Raw genomic sequence first — 15,086 nt, forward strand, 5'->3', positions numbered from 1 at the left:
TCTCTCTCTCATTCATTCTTTCTCTCTCTCTTTCTCTTTCTCTTTCTCTCTCTCTCTCCCTCCCTCTCCCTCTCTCTCCCTCTCTCTCCCTCCCTCTCTCTCCCTCCCTCTCTCTCCCTTCCTCTCTCTCCCTCCATCTCTCTCCCTCCCTCTCTCTCTCTCTCTCTCCCTCCCTCTCTCTCTCTCTCCCTCCCTCTCCTCTCTCTCTCTCTCTCTCTCTCTCTCTCTCTCTCTCTCTCTCTCTCTCTCTCTCTCTCTCTCTCTCTCTCTCTCTCTCTCTCTCTCTCTCTCTCTCTCTCTCTCTTCTCCCTCTCCCTCTCCCCCCCCCCCCCCTCTCTCTCTCTCTCTCTCTCTCTCTCTCTCTCTCTCTCTCTCTCTCTCTCTCTCTCTCTCTCTCTCTCTCTCTCTCTCTCTCTCTCTCTCTCTCTCTCTTTCTCCCCTCTCCCCTCTCCCCCCTCCCCCTCTCCCCCCCCTCTCTCCCCTGTGTGTGTGAGTGAGTGAGTGAGTGATCTATATCTATCTGTATGAACCTGTACACCTACCTGTCTACCACCCGTCCCTCCCTCCCTCCCCCTCCCTCCCCCACCTTCACCCCCCCTCTCCTTCACCCTCCCTCGCAGTACAGACTCTCATAATAATAATAATAATAATAATAATAATAATAATAATAATAATAATAATAATAATAATAATAATAATAAAGACGTGAGCTGGGACACTTGACACCGGGCGTGTGATTCGTGGCAGAGGCGGCGGCACCGGCGAGGGTTTGCTATCGGGCCCTGCTGTTCGGATAAGCAACCCGCGCCGCCAACTTGGTTCTCTGCAAACGTGTCCCAGCGCAGGTACCCCCGTGCCACGTACCCCCATGCCACGTACCCCGTGCCACGTACCCCCGTGCCACGTACCCCCATGCCACGTACCCCCGTGCCACGTACCCCGTGCCACGTAACCCATGCCACGTACCCCCATACCACGTACCCCCATGCCACGTACCCCATGCCACGTACCTCATGCCACGTACCTCCATGCCACGTACCCCCATGCCACGTACCCCATACCACGTACCCCCATGTCACGTACCCCGTGTCACGTACCCCCATGCCACGTACCCCAAGTTCCTAGCAGACCGTACCACTGCCCGCCCACTGTCCAGGGGCGTATCAACCCACTGTTCATAATGATCACGGGTGTACACGGTGCCAGTGCCAGAGTCATACCAGAGATACCAACACGTCACGAACCACACCAGCTACACCAGCGCGAGGTTGGGCATTGCGACAGCCCCCAAATACCAGGTGTACCGCCGCATGAACCTTAATACCAGCACGCGGGATCATATCGCCACACGTTAATACCAGGGGAGTACCAACGTGTCATTCGATAGTCCCACAGCCATACCAGATACACCAGCACGTGGTCCAGAGTGTGTCAGCCGCCATACCAGACTACCAAACTACACCGACTTCCGTTTTTTTTTTTAATTTTTAATTTTTATTATTATAATTATTTTTTTCTACTTTTTTATTTATTTATTTATTTGTTTATTTTTTTATATATATAAATACCACACGGAGCAAACTAAACCAGGGTACCAGTGGTATCGGGAGGGGCTGCGTCTGTAATAACAATCAGACTTCAATTTTTCATGGCTGAATCCGGACGGGGAGATATCGAATATCTGAATTCCATATCCGGTGATGAGGTGGTGGGGGAGGTGGGGGGAATGGGGAGGGCGTGGGGGGGGATGGGGGGCGTGGGGTGGGGGTGGGGGAGGTTTCTGTCGTGTCGTTCTCGTTAGTATTATTTCGTTATCTTTGTGTGGGTTTGTGTTTGGTTTGTCGTGGGATGTGATGGAAAGGATGGGGGGGTGAGGTGGGGGAGGGGGTGCTGTCTCAAAGGGTGTTGCGTTTTTGTGTTATGATTCTTTTGTTTTCTCTCCCTCTCTTTCTCTCTCTCTTTCTCTCTCTCTCTCTTCCTCTCTTCCTCTCTTCCTCTCTTCCTCTCTTCTCTCTCTCTCTCTCTCTCTCTCTCTCTCTCTCTCTCTCTCTCTCTCTCTCTCTCTCTCTCTCTCTCTCTCTCTCTCTCTCTCTCTCTCCCTCTCCCTCTCCCTCTCCCTCTCCCTCTCTCCCTCTCCCTCTCCCTCGCTCTTTCTTTTTCTCACTTTCTCTTTCTTTCTCTCTCTCTCTCCTGCTTCTTCAGCCTGTCCTTAGTCTTCCTTTTGGTGAGAGTACAAGTTTCCACACTTTATTTTATTTATTTATTAATTTTTTTAACACTTATTTGTCATTAAAATATGTTATGTGCTCATCAGTGTTATTTTGTCGTTACGTTGTTGCAATGTTGGCGTGTGTGTTTTGGGGGGCGTGGTCTCGCCTTCCGCGCAGTCGCCATCTTCGTTTCCTGCGCTCTTTTGTCTTTTTTTTTCTCTCTCTTTTCCGTTTCCCTTATTTGTTTCTTGATTTTCCATGCTCTCTCTCTCTCTCTACTCCCCATCCCCTCTTACTTTGTTTAATATTGTTTGTTGTGCAGGTTTTCTCCTTGGCCGCGTGTCTGGCCCTTTTACAGTGTTTCCCTTCCCTTCTTCTTCTCCTCTTGCTTCCTCCTCCTCCCTCTTCTTCCTTCCTTCCTCCTTCCTTTTTCCTCCTCGTCCTTACTTCCTTCTTCCTCTTCCTTCCTTCTTCCTCTTTCTCCTCGTCCTTACTTCCTTCTTCCTCTTGCTCCGCGTCCTTACTTCCTTCTTCCTCTTCCTCCTCGTCCTTCCTTCCTTCTTCCTCTTCCTCCTCGTCCTTACTTCCTTCTTCCTCTTCCTCCTCGTCCTTCCTTCCTTCTTCCTTCCTCTTCTTCCTCCTTCCTTCCTCCTTCCTTCCTTATCCCTTCCTCTTCTTTCTCCTTCCTTCCTCCATCCTCCATCCTCCTTTTCCTCCTCCCTCGTTCCTTTTCCTCCCTCCTCCTTCCTTCCTTCTTCCTCTTCCTCCTCCCTCTTCCTTCTTCCTCCTCTTCCCTCCTCCTCCTTCCTCCTCTTCCCGCCTCCTCTTCTACCTGCTCCGCCCTCCTCCACTTCGCGGTCACTACGCTCTGGCTCTCAACACTCGCACTTGACAGATCAATATACACTTGCAATAACACGGGAGACATATCTTGAAGCAATAACTGAATAACAATAAGCTTATGACTTGGCATATGACACGACCAAGTCATTTTATTTATCTCCTGTCTTGGGGCGGGGGCGGGCGGAGGGGGGAGGGGGAGGGGGGAGGGGAGTTAGAGACGAAATAAATGGTATGTCCAGAGCGAGAGAGAGGGGTTAATGAAGAGGGAACGGGAGATTGGCGAGAGGAGAGAGAGAGAGAGAGAGAGGCGAGGTGAGAGATAAGGAGGGGGGTGGGAAGATAAGATGGGAGATAAGGGCGTTTTTGTTCACCGGGGCTGTTGCGTTGGGGAGGATGCGACGGGGGTGGGGGGGGGTGGGCGTAGGGGAGGGGGAGGGAGGAGGGTGTGTTAGGTCAGTGAGGGGCCCCTGCGTCCGTGGTTGGGGTAGGGCAGGGTGGGGGGGGAAGGCTGTTGCGTCATTGGATGTGCGCGCGTTATTGCTTTTTTTTTTTTTTTTTTTTTTTTTTAGGTTTTGATAATGATTTTGATCACTGTGGCTTACTCTCGACGGTGGTGTTGCTATCTTTTTTTTTTCTTTCTTTTTTTTTTTTTTTTTCTATGGTAATTTTTTAAGCTATCGTTGTTGTTGTTTTTTGTATTTTTTTTTTATCACTACTACATTTTACTGGTAGAATTATTGTCACATTCTAAGTTGTTCCTGAGTCTACACACACATTAGATCATGTTTATGCGTGTTAAAAGAGAGCGAGAGAGAGAGAGAGAGAGAGAGAGAGAGAGAGAGAGAGAGAGAGAGGGAGGGAGGGAGGGAGGAGGGAGGGAGGGAGGGAGGGAGGAGGGAGAGAGAGAGAGAGAGAGAGAGAGAGAGAGATAGAGAGAGAGAGAGAGAGAGAGAGAGAGAGGAGGGAGGGAGGGAGGGAGGGAGGGAGGGAGGGAGGGAGGGAGGGAGGGAGGGAGGGAGGGAGAGAGAGAGAGAGAGAGAGAGAGAGAGAGAGAGAGAGAGATCCAGGCAGAAGTGTGTGTGTGTGTGTGTTTGAGAAAGAGGAAAATGTGGATGGATTTGCGTGCGTGCGTGCGTGCGTGCGCGCCTGCAACGCCTTAGAGAGCAAGAGTCGAAAACAAATCGATCGGTCAGTCCCCGGCGCCGCCTTCGACCGGCGCCGTTTCGGTTCCGCCTGTTTTGTCCTTCCTCCTTCCTCCCTTCTTCCTCTTCCTCCTTCCTCTCTTTATCTTCCTCCTTCCTCCCTTCTTCCTCCTTCCTCCCTTTATCTTCCTCTTCCTCCTTCCTCCCTTCTTCCTCTTCCTCCTTCCTCCTTCCTCCCTTTATCTTCCTCTTCCTCCCTTCTTTATCTTCCTCTTCCTCCTTCCTGCCTTCTTTATCTTCCTCTTCCTCCCTTCTTTATCTTCCTCCTTCCTCCCTTCTTTATCTTCCTCCTTCCTCCCTTCTTTATCTTCCTCCTTCCTCCCTTCTTTATCTTCCTCTTCCTCCTTCCTCTCTTTATCTTCCTCTTCCTCCCTTCTTTATCTTCCTCTTCCTCCTTCCTCCCTTCTTTATCTTCCTCCTTCCTGCCTTCTTTATCTTCCTCCTTCCTGCCTTCTTTATCTTCCTCCTTCCTGCCTTTATCTTCCTCTTCCTCCTTCCTCCCTTCTTTATCTTTATCTTCCTCTTCCTCCTTCCTCCCTTTATCTTCCTCTTCCTCCTTCCTCCCTTCTTTATCTTCCTCCTTCCTCCCTTCTTCCTCCTTCCTCCCTTTATCTTCCTCTTCCTCCTTTCTTCCTCTTTCCTCTTCCTCCCTTCTTTATCTTCCTCCTTCCTCCCTTCTTCCTCTTCCTCCTTCCTGCCTTCTTCCTCTTCCTCCTTCCTCCCTTTATCTTCCTCTTCCTCCTTCCTCCCTTCTTCCTCTTCCTCCTTCCTGCCTTCTTTATCTTCCTCCTTCCTCCCTTCTTTATCTTCCTCCTTCCTCCCTTCTTTATCTTCCTCCTTCCTCCCTTCTTCCTCCTTCCTCCCTTTATCTTCCTCTTCCTCCTTTCTTCCTCTTTCCTCTTCCTCCCTTCTTTATCTTCCTCCTTCCTCCCTTCTTCCTCTTCCTCCTTCCTGCCTTCTTTATCTTCCTCCTTCCTCCCTTCTTCCTCTTCCTCCTTCCTGCCTTCTTTATCTTCCTCCTTCCTCCCTCCTTTATCTTCCTCCTTCCTCCCTTCTTTATCTTCCTCCTTCCTCCCTTCTTTATCTTCCTCCTTCCTCCCTTTATCTTCCTCTTCCTCCCTTCTTTATCTTCCTCTTCCTCCTTCCTCCCTTCTTTATCTTCCTCCTTCCTCCCTTCTTTATCTTCCTCCTTCCTCCCTTCTTTATCTTCCTCTTCCTCCTTCCTCCCTTCTTTATCTTCCTCCTTCCTCCCTTCTTTATCTTTCCTCCCTTCTCCCTCTTCCTCCTCCTTCCTCTTCCTATTCCCTCCCTTCTTTATCTTTCCTCCTTCCTCCTCTTCCTCCCTCATTCCTCTTCCTCCCCCTCCCCCCCCCCCGCCTCGTGCATAATGAGCGGAGGGGGAGGGGGCATTATCGTGTTGGTCTGTCTCTTTGTCATGTTTTTCTTTTTTCTCTCTCTTCGTTCTCGGTGATTTTGTCTTGTCTCTTTTATTCTGTTCTATTCCTTGTCTTTTTTTCCTCCTTTTTTTTTCTTTCCCCTCCCTTTCCTTTCCTTTCCCTTTCTTTTCCCTCCTTTCCTCTCCTTTCCTTTTCTTTTCCCTCCTTTCCTCTCCTCATATTTCCTCTCATATGTGTGTGTGTATGTATATATATATATATATATATATATATATATATATATATATATATATATATATATATGCTTCTTCACTCTTTTCTCCATTTTTCCATTTCTCCTTTTTTTCCGCCGCCCCCCTTCCTTTCTCTCTCTTGCCCATCCATCTTTCTCGATGTGAAAAGTAGATAGCAAGGAAAGGACAAAAAGACAAGGGACAAGGACAGTTAGCGTTAAGGAGGGGGGGGGGGGAGAGAGAGAGAGAGAGAGAGAGAGAGAGAGAGAGATCCAGGCAGAAGTGTGTGTGTGTGTGAGTGAGTCAGTCAGTCAGTCAGTGAGCGAGTGAGTCAGTGAGTGAGTGAGCGAGCGCCACGTGTAAGAACGGAGAGGAAGGAAGTGCGTCCGAGAGAGAGAGAGAGAGAGAGAGAGAGAGAGAGAGAGAGAGAGAGAGAGAGAGAGAGAGAGAGAGAGAGAGAGAGAGAGAGACAGATGCCGAGAGGAGAATGGTCGTGTCTGTTTACTTGTTGTGTGAGTGACTGTGTGTGCGTGTATGTATGTCTACGTAGGGATCCGTGCATGTGCGTGTGCGTATGGATCCGTGCGTGTGCGTGTACGTATGGATCCGTGCGTGTGCGAGTACGTATGGATCCGTGCATGTGCGTGTGCGTATGGATCCGTGCATGTGCGTGTGCGTATGGATCCGTGCATGTGCGTGTGCGTATGGATCCGTGCATGTGCGTATGGATCCGTGCATGTGCGTGTGCGCGTTGTATGTGCGTGTACGTATGGATCCGTGCATGTGCGTGTACGCGTGAGAAGAGACGTGTGAGTGTACGTATGGATCCGTGCATGTGCGTGTGCGCGTTGTATGTGCGTGTACGTATGGATCCGTGTATGTGTGTGGGAGAATAGACGTGTGAGTGAACCGTTCCGTAGCAACACGTGTGCGGGGATGCTGTTCCAACGGGCGTGAAAGCAACGGCAGAGCAGATCAATATCGTGCGTTCCTGGGGGAGGAGGAAGAGAGAGAGGGAGGAAAAAGAGGGGGAGAGGGAAGAGGAGGAGGAGGAGGTAGAAGGGGAGGAGGAGAGGAGGAAGGAGGAAGAGGAAGAAGGGGGAGGGAGGAGAGGAAGGAAGGAAGAGAGGAGGAAGGAAGAGGAAGAGGAAGGAGGAGGAGGAGGAAGAGGAAGAGAGGGGAGATGGAAGAAGGAGGAGGAGAGGAGGAGGGAGAGGGAGAGGAGGAGGGAGGAGGTAGAGGAGGAGGAAGAAGAAGAAGGGGGAGAGGGAAAGGAGGAGGGAGGAGGAGGATGAGGAGGAGAGGGAAGAGGAGGAGGAGGAAAGGGAGGGAAGAGGAGGAGGAGGAGGAGGAGAAGGAAGAATTAGAGGAAGGAGGAGGAGGAGGAGGAGGAAGAATTAGAGGAAGGAGGAGGAGGAGGAAGAGGAAGAGGAGGAGGAGGAAGTGGAGGAGGAGGAGGAGGAAGGAAGGAGGACGAGGACTAGGTTTGGGGAGGGGGATGAGTCCAGGATGGGGAGGGGGAAGGGGGCGTTCCTGGGGGAGGAGGAAGAGAGAGAGGAAGAGAGGGGAGAGGGAGGACGAGGACCAGGGCGAGGTTTAGGAGGGAGGGGGGGGCGTGGTGGGAGAGGAGGAGGAGTCCAGGACGGGGGAGTGTGTGTGTGTGTGTGGGGGGGGGGCGCGTTGGTCGGACTCTCGTCTTCTCTTCTTCGTTTCGTTTCGTTTTTGTTTTTTTCTTTCTTTCTTTTTTTTTGTCGGGTTGGCGTAAGTTCATTTATTTATTTATTTATAATTAAAAACAAATGATAGGTCGCGTTTTGAGGCCATTGGTCGGTGTGGTGCGGCCAGCCGAGGGAGCGAGAGGGAGGTCTGGCTTCGAGTGGTGTTTCGCCGGGGAAGGAAGGAAGGGGGGGGCGGGTGATGCGGTGGTGGTGATGGTGATGGTGGTGGAGGTGGAGGTGGTGGTGGAGGCTGGGCGCGCGCGGACTCTTGTTTCGTCCTCCACTTCCATGCTTTCGCTCTCTCTCTCTCTCTCTCTCTCTCTCTCTCTCTCTCTCTCTCTCTCTCTCTCTCTCTCTCTCTCTCTCTCTCGCTCTCTCTCTTTTCTCTTTTTTTTTTGGGGGGGGGGGGTTGACGCTTGGGGAATCTGTTGAAACCCGCCGGTGCCATTTCATGCGGTGGCAGCGGCCCTTCCCTTTTGAGTCCGCCAGTATTCTCTCTTTGTCCCTGTGTCTTTTCCATTCTTTGTCCCTGTCTCTTCCTATTTTTCTCTCTTTGTCCCTGTGTCTTCCTATTTTTCTCTCTTTGTCCCTGTCTTTTCCTCTTTTCCATTCTTTGTCCCTGTCTTTTCCTATTTTTCTCTCTTTGTCCCTGTGTTTCGCTCTTTTCCATTCTTTGTCCCTGTCTTTCCCTCTTTTCTCTCTTTGTCTTTGTCTTTCCCTCTTTTCTCTCTTTATCCTAGTCTTTCTTCTCTTTTTCTCTCTCTGTCCCTGTCCTTCCCTCTTTTCTCTCTTTATCCTTGTCTTTCTTCTCTTTGTATTTCTTTCTCTCTCACCTCTCTTCTCCTTTGTTTTCTCAAATGTCTCTTCTTGTCGTAGTTCTCTATTTATCCATTCTCTCCCTCTTCATCTCTCCCCATTTTTGCCCTCCCTCCGTTTCTCCGTTTCCTTCCCTTCTCGTTCTCTCTTTTCCTTCTCTTCCCTTTCTCTCTTTTCCTTCTCTTTCTCTCCTTCCCTCCCTCTTCTCCTCTCCCTCCCTTGTGTCCAGGTTGTCCTTTGGCCCTCCCCTTCCGTCCATCCCTCCTCCTCTCCTTTTCCTTCCATTCCTTCTCTCTCCCTTTCATTCCTCCCCCTCCACATTTCCTCCTTCCCCTCTCCCTCTTTTCTTTCTCCCCCTTCCCCCTCTCCCCTCTCACCCCCCTTTCCCCTCTCTCTCCCCTTCCCCTCCTTCCCCCCTTTCCCCTCCCCTCCCCCCCCTTTCCCCTCTCTCTCCCCTTCCCCTCCTTCCCCCTTTCCCCTCTCGCCCCCTTTCCCCACTCTCCCCCCATTCCCCTCCCCTCTCTCCCCCTTTTCCCCTCTCCCCCTCCCCTCCTTCCCACCCTCCTAATCATCCCGCAAGACAGTAACCGAGTGTCAATGTCTTGTCCGCAGGTTGGCATGAGATAAGCTCGGAAGGATGGCCTCGGAAGGCTATAGCCAAGGTGAGGAGGCCGCCATCGCCGCCGCCGCCGCCGCCGCCTCGGCCGAGCGGTCACGGGCGCGGGCGAGGGCGGAGGGCGTGGGCGTGGGCGTGGTGGAGGGGGTGGAGGGTCGAAGGAGCACTTGTGATACAGGGAATGGGAGGGAGGGGAGGGGCGGGGCACCGTCGCACTTGCGGAGGGCTGCTCTCCATTTCACTGTGCTTTTTGGTGCTTTGTTTGCAATCAGTACACCTTTGTGTTGCACCTCAGAGAGAGAGAGAGAGAGAGAGAGAGAGAGAGAGAGAGAGAGAGAGAGAGAGAGAGAGAGAGAGAGAGAGAGAGAGAGAGAGAGAGAGAGACAACGGGCGAAAAGTAATAGCACGATGAATGAGTGGTGAAGTTGGGTTATTCTTGCCAAGAAACGCCATAGAGAGGAAAAAGGGAAAACTTTTAATCATCATTTTTATACGACTCATTGTTTTTTTTTTGTCTCCGTGACTGACCTTGGCATTTCTAACCCGACTTCCAAAAAAAAAAAAAAAAAAAAAAAAGACATTTGATTGGCAGGGATTAAGTCGCGGGCAAGTGTTGTATTAGTGTTTACGTTGTGTGTGTATTTTGCACTTCACTGCTGTGCCGACTGTGCGGGTGGCAGTGGCACCAGAGACAGACAGACACACGATCGCAAACAGTGCTCGATTTTTTGCACCGTTGTTAGCGCTTAGTGTTTCAGTGTCCGGTTTGTGCTTTGTGTTGTCCGTGTTTTGTCTCGTGTTTTCTGGTGTTGGTTCTTGTCTGGTTCTTTTTTCGACTTCCACCCTCCGCGATTTTCTAGCTCTTTTCTCTCCTTCCTTTCCTATTTCCTCTCTCTCCTTTCCCTTTCCCCCCACTCACTTACTTTATTTCCTTCCTTCCTTCCTCCCTATTTCCTCTTTCCTCTTCTCCCCCTCTCTTTCGCTCTTCTCTCCTCTCTTCTTTCCCTCTTCTTTCCCTCTTCTCTCCTCTCTTCTTTCCCTCTTCTCTCCTCTCTTCTTTCCCTCTTCTCTCCTCTCTTCTTTCCCTCTTCTCTCCTCTCTTCTTTCCCTCTTCTCTCCTCTCTTCTTTCCCTCTTCTCTCCTCTCTTCTTTCCCTCTTCTCTCCTCTCTTCTTTCCCTCTTCTCTCCTCTCTTCTTTCCCTCTTCTCTCCTCTCTTCTTTCCCTCTTCTCTCCTCTCTTCTTTCCCTCTTCTCTCCTCTCCTCTCTCCCTCTTCTCTCCTCTCTTCTTTCCCTCTTCTCTCCTCTCTTCTTTCCCTCTTCTCTCCTCTCTTCTTTCCCTCTTCTCTCCTCTCTTCTTTCCTCTCTTCTTTCCCTCTTCTCTCCTCTCTTCTTTCCTCTCTTCTTTCCCCCTTCTCTCCTCTCTTCTTTCCCTCTTCTCTCCTCTCTTCTTTCCCTCTTCTTTCTCCTCTCCTCTCCTCTTCTCTCCTCTTCTTTCTTCTTCTCTCCTCTCCTCTCTCCTCTCTCCTTCTCCCTCTCTCTCTCTCCTCTCTCTCTCTCCTTCACTCTCTCTCTCTCCTCTCTCATTCTCATCTCTCCTCTCTCTCTCTCTCCCTCTCTCTCTCTCCTCTCCCTCCCTCTCTCTCTCTCTTCATTCTCTCATCTCCTATCATCTCTCTCTCTCTCTCTCTCTCTCTCTCTCTCTCTCTCTCTCTCTCTCTCTCTCTCTCTCTCTCTTTCCTTCCTTCCTCTCTCTCTCTCGTGCGAACAAGTATGAGCAAGGGGACTGAGAGAGACTAAGAGAGAGAGGAGGAGGAGGAGGAGGAGGAGGAGGAGGAGGGAGGAGAGGTGAGGTGAGGAGAGGAGAGAGACAAAAGAGATAGATAATTAGATAGATTGATAAACAGAAAGATAGAGGGAGAGACAGGGAGAGAATAAGGAAAGGGGTAAAGAAAATGGATAGAAAGAGAGAGAGAAAGAGAAAGTGAGAGTGAACTATAGTGAGAGAAAAAGAAAAGAAAGGGAAAGAAAAAAGATTGAGAAAAAATAAGGAGGGAAGAGTAAGAGAGAGAGAGAATGGCTAAAAGAGGAAAGAAAGGGAAAGCGAAGGGGGGGGGGGGGGGCGGGTTGTGAGAAAAGGTGTGAATAAAAAGAGATTAGAGGAAGACCATGATAACGAAGGTGTTTGTGAGCGAGAGTGAGAGAGAGAGTGAGTGGAGATAGAGAGAGAGGAGAGGGGGAGACACAAAGAAAGAGGTTATTTAGGGACATGAGGCAGACCAACAAAGAAACAAAAACAAAAGAATAAAGGGGGGGGGGAGAGAATCCGCGAGTGAAAGTGAAAGTGCTAAAATAGCCACGGTATTTATCGCTTATAAAATGTGACCCAATATTGCTTTCAACATGCTGGGTAATGAATGTTAACTAGAAAGCTAAGTACCGTTCGAAGTAACTAGATACGCACAAGAGTTTGGAAAAGTGAAAGTCATGTCAAGTGAAAGTCATGTCATTGTTTATTTTAAACGCACGCAGTGTTCAACGACGGAAATCCAAGTAGCCATTATTTACGGTTTATATTAGTCCCCCCCCATAAGTATGCGCTCACAGAAAACGAGCTTGTACTCGAGGAGGACTTAAATAACGTATTTATATCTGAAAGCTAGTTTACTTCGTCTGTAATAACTATTGAGAAAACTTGGGGAATTTAACAGGTAGTTGAGGGAGAGGTTGCTAAGTGTGTAACCATTTTAGTTTCATCATTATTATTATTATTATTATTATTATGAAGAGAAAATGAAAATATGACATGTTATCGCAATACTACTGACATTTTGATGGAATAGAAGGGACTTGAGATTACAGTCGTATTCTTTTCCCCTCATGAAGTGGACATTTCGGTGAAAACCTATTTTCTAGCGAACACTACAGTGGTTGTGAGGGAAGCCATTGCGACGTTGCCTGCCTTGTTCCGTTGCCTGCAATCTGAGAAGTGAATTGCCTTTCGCTGAAGGACGCGAGCGAGGAACGACAGCCGAACTGACCGCATTTCTTTTTCTTTCCAGGCAGCGTCATGGAGTACGCGGCCATGCTCAGCGCGCCCGACCTCGTGTCGGGTCTGCGCGACCTGCTGGCCGACCCGGAGCCGCGCGTGGTCAAGCGCACCGTGCGCGTGTTCGCCAACGTGTACCGCCACGCGCTGCAGCTGCTGGCCACGGGCGAGCTGGACGAGGCCACGTTCAAGGGCGCGTGGCCCGCCGTCAAGAGCGTGGCCGAGCAGCTGATGGCGCTGCTGGCCGCGGGCGAGAACGAGGGCATCATCATCCACATCATCCGGTTCCTGGAGGCGGCGCTGGTGGCGCACCTCCTCTCCGACGTGTCCCGCTACCCCGACGTCGCCGCCCAGAGCCCCGAGATGGTGGAGAAGGGCGTGGCGGCGCTCAAGGGACTCATCACCACGCCCTACGTGGGCGGCTCGGCCTTCATCGTGGCCATCCGCGCCCTCATCACAGTGGCCTGCTACAAGCCCGACCTGTGGCAGCCGGTGACGCAGCTGATCGAGCAGCAGATCGCCTCGCCGCCGCCCACGCTCTTCGACCACAACGTGCGCACGCTCCACAAGATGCTGCAGAGGAACCTGTTCCGTCTGCTGCGCCGCACAGAGTCCATGAGCCTGCGCGGCCGCCTCATCGAGATGATGGTGACCGTGGGCGTGCCGCGGAGAATGCTCTCGCACTGGGCGCCGCCGCAGGAGTCGAGGAAGCGGCCGGCGCAGGTGGCCGCCTCGGAGGACGACATCACAGGCCGCAACACGCCGCCCAGCAAGAGGCCCAGGGAGGACGACCTCGCCGACGCCGCGCAGGACGACCAGCCCACTTCGCCCAGCGACGCCAAGGACAGCAGAGACCCCAGGGAGAACAGGGACCCCAGGGAGCACAGGGCCCCCAAAGAGAGCCGGGACCCCAGGGAGAGCCGGGAGCCACGGCCAGGCCGAGACCCGAGGACGCAGAAAGCGGCACGGCCCCCTCGAGACCCCCGACTGGTTCCGGAGGCTCAGTCAACGCCCCCGCGGGAGGCGGAGCAGGACGGCGCCCGCACCCAGCCCGCCTCCGGCAGGTCGACGCCGGAGGGGAAGAAGAGCGAGAAGAGCGACGTGAGCTCGCACTTCGAGTTCCTGAAGAGCCTCATCACCAGCAACGGCGGCAAGAACTCCCCGGCGCCCTTCGTGGAGCGCTGCTCGGCCAAGGAGAAGGCCGTCTACGACCGGCTGGAGCACCCGCAGGTGGTGGAGCTGGTTCTCAGCTGCCTGGGGAACGTGCCGGACTCGCCGCCCGAGGACCTCGTGCTGCGTCTGCAGGGCCTGAGCAACGACGTGCAGGGGATGCGAGAGCGCCTGGCCACGCTGCTGGCGCCTCTCATGCCCGACACCATCATGGCCCTAGAAGACGCGAGCGCCTCCAGACCAGCGTCAGCGTCCTCAGGCACCTTCAGCGCCCTCTCCAGTTCCAGGGTGAGCCCCCCAGGCCGCCTGCGCGAGCCCTCGCCTCCGTCGCCGCCTTCCACGCCGCCCTCCAACCGCTCCACGCCCAGCGACGGCTCCCAGGATGTGGACATGCGGCAGCTTCTTGGCCACGGCTTCGGGAGCAGCGGCGGCGACGTCGACATGAGGAGCGAGGCCCGGGCGCGGTCCTCCAGGGACCCCAGGGAAGGGAGGAAACAGCAGCAGCTGCAGCAGCAGCTTCCGGCAGTTAACGTCCCCAGGAGTTCCATCATTGACCCCAGAATAACGTCTGGCCTCGGCTTCGGGAACGGCGGCCTGGGCCGGCAGGACCCGAGGGCCATGGGCGGGCCGGCGGGGATGAGCGGGCCCGTGGGCATGAATGGGCCGATGGTGATGGGCGGGCCAATGGACCCGCGAGGCAGCCAGGTGGGCGGTGGGGGGATCGGGGCGCCCAGTCTGTTTGGCGCGGGCCCTGGGAACGGCCTGCACCAGATCGGCGGCCTGCGAGCGCCCTGGCAGAATGGCAACATGCAGGCCAACCCGCTTGCCATGATGATGCACAGTATCAATGCCGCCCAGGCAATGTTCCCCCAGGCGCCGCCCATGCACCTATAGCAGCCCCCGTGGATGGGCGGGGGCTGGGACTAGGGCGGGAGGCAGACGAGGGGCCACAGAGGGCGGGGCATGAGGCCTTCCTGCCGACACTTCGATACTCAAGGAGACCCGCTCCGATCGCAGCCAGCTGAGGGCAAGCTGCGCCGCAGTGCGTTCATGTTATTATAGACTTATATACTCGTATATAATTTCTTTCTCTTTAATTTAGTTCTCTGCGGGTATCTCCTTCCTATCATTTATCAATATTTTCTTACCATGTGTGTCCCATAGTTTATTATAATAAAATCGTTGTTATGTTCAGTGCTTAAGGAACTACACGGTAGTTCTTCAGAAGAAACCCTGAAACCTACCTGGCGGGGTTAAGCGTCGGAAACTCAAGGATTTCATGTACATAATAGATTGAACAAATGGATGTACATATTAATGAACATGTGCAAACCTGGAATGCTTGTGAGCCGCGAATGTTGCCAGTTATTTATGTTATGAATGTAATCCTGGATAGATGATTTTTTTTACATTTTTGAATATACATAAAACAATATTTACCTAGTTTTAGTATTCCTTGTTTATTTAATAACAAAAAGATGGCCTTTGCATGGTTGTCGCATTCTGATATGAATGTGTTTGCAAATACACTTTATCAACCATGAGAAATTAAACCGTCACAGCTGATATAAAAAAGTAAAAAGAAAATATATGTATACAGTAATTGTACATTTATATAATAATATTTATATTCATATTCTAATTCTAGCACATTTATTTCGCTTTTAACCATTAACCATTCATATTCTAGTATGGCTGTGTGTTTATATTTATACATAAACATAATGTATATTACATGATACATTACATTTATACATTTACACGTAATGTATGTTACATGATACATAGTCGAAAGAAAGCGAAATAACCACATAATTACCAAAATATCAAAATC

At 51.7% G+C, this 15,086-nt stretch overlaps 1 protein-coding gene across 3 annotated transcripts in view; it reads left to right on the forward strand.

The window, feature by feature from the left end:
• Positions 1–14,687, forward strand: part of LOC113806190 (uncharacterized) — a 30,202-nt gene extending 15,515 nt beyond the window's left edge. For 2 of the 3 annotated variants that reach the window (XM_070116344.1, XM_070116345.1), the window contains exons 2-3: positions 9,032–9,081; positions 12,096–14,687. In XM_070116344.1, the coding sequence (XP_069972445.1) occupies positions 9,057–9,081; positions 12,096–14,146 (2,076 nt within the window). In that variant the 5' untranslated portion in view covers positions 9,032–9,056 and the 3' untranslated portion in view covers positions 14,147–14,687. The remainder of the gene's footprint in view (positions 1–9,031; positions 9,082–12,095) is intronic. The other variant, XM_027357312.2, reaches the window with a different exon arrangement.
• Positions 14,688–15,086: the final 399 nt, after the last annotated feature.

Source organism: Penaeus vannamei, chromosome 38, assembly GCF_042767895.1.
Source record: "Penaeus vannamei isolate JL-2024 chromosome 38, ASM4276789v1, whole genome shotgun sequence".
Classification (NCBI taxonomy): domain Eukaryota; kingdom Metazoa; phylum Arthropoda; class Malacostraca; order Decapoda; family Penaeidae; genus Penaeus; species Penaeus vannamei.